Source organism: Myotis lucifugus, unplaced genomic scaffold, assembly GCF_000147115.1.
Source record: "Myotis lucifugus unplaced genomic scaffold, Myoluc2.0 scaffold_0, whole genome shotgun sequence".
NCBI classification, from domain to species: domain Eukaryota; kingdom Metazoa; phylum Chordata; class Mammalia; order Chiroptera; family Vespertilionidae; genus Myotis; species Myotis lucifugus.
The window spans coordinates 1,129,369-1,133,749 of NW_005871048.1; the positions used below are offsets into that span (position 1 = coordinate 1,129,369).

At 45.2% G+C, this 4,381-nt stretch overlaps 1 protein-coding gene across 1 annotated transcript; it reads left to right on the forward strand.

Annotated features, from left to right (window-relative positions):
• The first annotated feature begins 1,138 nt into the window (after window positions 1–1,138).
• Window positions 1,139–2,131, forward strand: LOC102422321 (olfactory receptor 1361-like). The gene has a single exon (XM_006081517.3). It carries the CDS (start codon window positions 1,139–1,141, stop codon window positions 2,129–2,131), a length of 993 nt encoding a protein of 330 aa, XP_006081579.1.
• Window positions 2,132–4,381: the final 2,250 nt, after the last annotated feature.

Consider the following 4,381-nt stretch of genomic DNA (forward strand, 5'->3'; position numbering starts at 1 on the left):
CAAAAAGGCAGTGTGGGTAATGTCAGCCTCCTAAGACAGTTTCCCCCTTATTACTCCCTGCCCAGTTTCCAGATGGGCCATCACTGCACTGCCATAGCTTTTCCACCATCAGTGGTTCCCCATCACTAGTTGGCACGCTAACTCAAATTCTTTCTTTCTCCCCTCCCTCTTTCTGATTTATATTCTTATAGGACCCAAATTCTCACTATATCTTGTGAAGCAGTGAAAAATAATTTATATTATATCTAACAAAACTTTATCTGAGCTTGCACTGAACTATTTTGAACTCCAATTTAGCAGGGTCCCCATGTTGCCCTGCTTCCAGCTGTTACTTTGGGCAATGTTATACCTGTGATTTATCTTTGTTATCTACAGGGGCAACACTCACCCTCCAGAGGCGAGTCCCTTCCTGGGTAAGCCCAGACAGAAGGGCTGGCTGAACTGTCCCAGTCAGCAGGCTCTTCTGTCTAGGTTTGCCCTGACCTACTCCATCCCCAAGCATCATCACCAGGAGCAAGGTGACCCAGAGCCAGTGACGAGTGGCAGCCAGAGCACCCTGAGCCCTGGGCTCTCTGTGGGTGGGGAGACAAAATATTCAAGGGGAAAGAGTTTATATACAAATAACACCCTCTGGTTCTACATACGTACCACTGTGGTTCCAAAATTCTGTTCAGAAATGGCCTTCAGATGGTAATCTTATCAGGATTAGGAAGAAACTATATTTCCATATCTTTTTTCTTAATATTGAGACATTAGTTACTCATATCAAAGAAAGTATGATGGAAATTCAAGGGGCTAAAACACCCTCAGCAAACCCCTCATTGTTACCACCACTGAGTATCTGGCTATATGTTACAAGGATTCTCTTTAGAGGGATGGGAGATGGGGTTCTGTGGGGTCTAGGATCAGTAGCATTGTGGTGATGAAATTATTAAAACCCTGACTTTGGGATCTGTTGTAGCCACAGGATTTTCCTTTGAAAGGTGAAGAGCCTTCTTTGGGATTTGTACCAAATGAACACACAGATGTGGCCAGCTGTGAGTTGGGGGATTATTTGAAGGAGGGAGGGAGGCATGGGCACTTCCACTGTCGTTATAGCCTGTGCCTGGTCTGGATCTCCCAGCAGGACTAGTTGACCATGGAGAAAGGGAACTACACAAGCGCCTCTGAGTTCATCCTCCTAGGGCTCTCCAGCCAGCCTGAGAGGCAGGAGCTGATCTTCGGGCTCTTCCTGGTCATGTACCTGATTGGGGCAGCAGGGAACTTGCTCATCATCCTGGCCATTGGCTCAGACTCTCACCTCCACACGCCCATGTACTTCTTCCTCAGTAACCTCTCCCTGGTGGATTTCTGCTTCATCTCCGCCACAGTCCCCAAGATGCTTGTGAACATCCAGATGCAGACTCAGTTCATTTCCTATGGTGGCTGCCTAACTCAGATCTACTTCTGCATTTTGCTTGCCAACATGGACAACTTCCTCCTGACAGCAATGGCTTATGACCGCTATGTGGCCATCTGCCACCCTCTGCATTACTCCACTATGATGAGTCTGCAAATCTGTGCCCTGATGCTGGGGAGCTCCTGGCTCATCGCTAACTTCCACTCCCTGCTACACACCCTCCTCATGGCTCGACTGGAGTTCTGTGCCAGCAACGTCATCCCTTACTTCTTTTGTGACCTCGTTCCCCTGCTCCAGCTCTCCTGTTCCAACACCCAACTCAACCAGCTCATGATTCTGCTGGTGGGAGGCTTGATCGTCCTCATCCCCTTCCTTGGCATTCTCGTCTCCTATGTCCACATTGTGTCTGCTGTGCTCAAGGTCCCATCTGCCAGAGGCAAACAAAAGGCCTTTTCTACCTGTGGTTCCCATCTCACTGTAGTCATCCTCTTCTATGGGACTATCACAGGGGTCTACCTGAACCCCTCATCTTCCCATTCAGCTGACAAGGATTCACTAGCTTCAGTAATGTATATGGTGGTCACTCCCATGCTGAACCCCTTCATTTACTGCCTCAGAAACAAGGACATGAAGAGAGCTCTAAGGAAACTGTTCAGTGTAAAGGCTTTATCCTGTGGGCTATGGACAGCAGAGTTCCCCCTCAGGATCTTTGTGCTGGGAAGAGGAGAATGAATCCCAGGGACAGGCTGCACATACAGAGGGCAGGAGGAACACAGACTTCATTATCCTGGGTTGTCACCATGGCTATGGCTCCCTAAGTAATTTGCTAGTCCAAAATTTCTTGGGGCCTGGCCAGGTAGTTCAGTTGATTAGAGCGTCATCCCAATACATCAAGGTTACAGATTTGATCCTCAGTCAGGGCACATACAAGGATTAACCAATGGTTGCATCAATAACTGAAACAAGTCCTGGCCAGTATGGTTCAGTTGGTTGTGCACAACCAAGGCACCGAAAGGTTGTTGGTTCAATCTCCAGTCAGGGCACACGCCCAGGTTGCAGGCTCAATCCCTGGTAGGGGACATGCAGAATTTCTCTCCTCTGGAATTCTCATTCATGTTTCTATTTCTCTCTCCCTCTCCTTTCCTCTCTCTCTTAAAAAAAATATCAATAAAAAAAATAACTGGTACAACAAAAAAATTGATCACTCTCTTTCTCTCTCAAATCAAATTTTTAAAAAATTATTTTAAATAACAAAATTTCTTGGCCCCTGCACAGACAACCCAGACTACCAAGAAGGAGATAAATTCTCCCCTAAAGACAGAACCACATAAACAGATGCAAATTCACTTTATCCAGAGACTTTCTAGAGATGGCTGAAAAGGCCACCCATTCCACATGAAAAAATCAACTCAGAAATCTGTGACCTGTGCTGATGCCTTTGCCAAAGGGGTGCTCTCTGAAAACCCCCAGTCACCCCCACATTCCTCAAATACTTAACCCTTATGAATCCCAATTTCCAAACTCCTCCACTCAACCCCCACTTCTTCAGCCAATATTCCCACATTCTGGGTTGAACCTAGTTCTGGGCACAGATTGATCATTCTCCCCAAAGGTGTCCCACTCTTGGCCTTGTACCCTGCTAGATGGAGTTCCATGGCTGAAGATACTTGAATTATCAATGCCTATAGTGACTGTTTTATTTGAGCATCTAAGCAGACCTCATACTATCTTACTTCTGTGTTCTCTTAGGAAAGAAAGGTCTGCCATCCACATAGTGGTAATGAGAAAAAAGAGGCTAGAGTTAGAGTTGATTCTCTGTGTATGAAGAACATAAAGGGAATAAGCCATCATAAACTTTAGGAATATGTTTCTCCATAAGTTGACCTGGAGAAGGAGACAAAGAGGAAAAGCCTCATAAAATGAGCTTATGGTTGGAGAAGTTGTATTTGGCTTCCTGTCAAATATTCTATGTTGTACGAAGTGAGGTAGAGCTGGAAAGAACATTACACAGGAAGTCCTAACAACTGGCTTCCAGTCCTGGCCCCCCCATTACTAGCCATTTGACTTCAAGCCATTTGAAATTTACCAGTCTACCAAATACACCACACTTTTTCAGTTCCTACTCATGCTATTCAGCAGGCCCATCTTGCCCATTTCTATCAAAATTCTAGTTGGACCAGATAAAATAGGATGCCTTCATGAAGCCACCTCGAGTCTTCCTAGCCAAAAGAATTTCTCTCCTCTGGAATTCCATATAATTCAAATCCTATTACAACCCTTTTCATACTTTGCTTTGTATGATCCATGTTCACCCCAACTCCACTCCAAACAGGATTGTGGGTCCTTTTTAAATTTTATAAAAGGTCCTGTTCATGTTAATGAACTCATCCTCAAAAGACTATCACAGTGCTTGATTTAAAATAATGACTCAATAAAAGTATGCTGCTATAGATTATGATGAAAATGACAATGACATTAATGACAAACACTGGAGAAAGAACACTTAAGGGCTTTCTCCCCATGATTTTACCTTAGCCAATACTTTTATATCTCCCCATCCTCCTCTAAGGAAGAAGAGTTACCAATCTGGTTGGTCTGAGCCCGGGGAGTTCACTGGCTCATATCTTATGAAGGGCAGTGTGCCCTGAAAGGTCAGCATCCAGAAATGAAGCTCCCTTCCTTCCAGCCTGCCCCTGTTAGTCCTCTTCTATTTGTGTCTGGCTAGAGTCCCCACTTGGGGTCCAATCAACTACACACACAATGCCTGCACACACAGGTCCTCAATTCAGATCTGGAGCTGAGAGAGAGAAGTAAGGTAGGCCTAGACTATTTTCCAGCTCACTTTTTACCAGTGATCCCATGATGGAGGTTACTGGGTATAACTCAGATACTAACAAAGTGGTACTTTGGTGCAAAGTTTGCTATTGTTCCTTAATTAGATTGTCTCCTTGGAAGCCCCAGGAGTTGGGATGATTGCCAGGG

Excerpts from the sequence above, each read along its gene's own strand:
- LOC102422321 (XM_006081517.3), top strand. The coding sequence starts at position 1,139 with ATGGAGAAAGGGAACTACACAAGCGCCTCTGAGTTCATCCTCCTAGGG.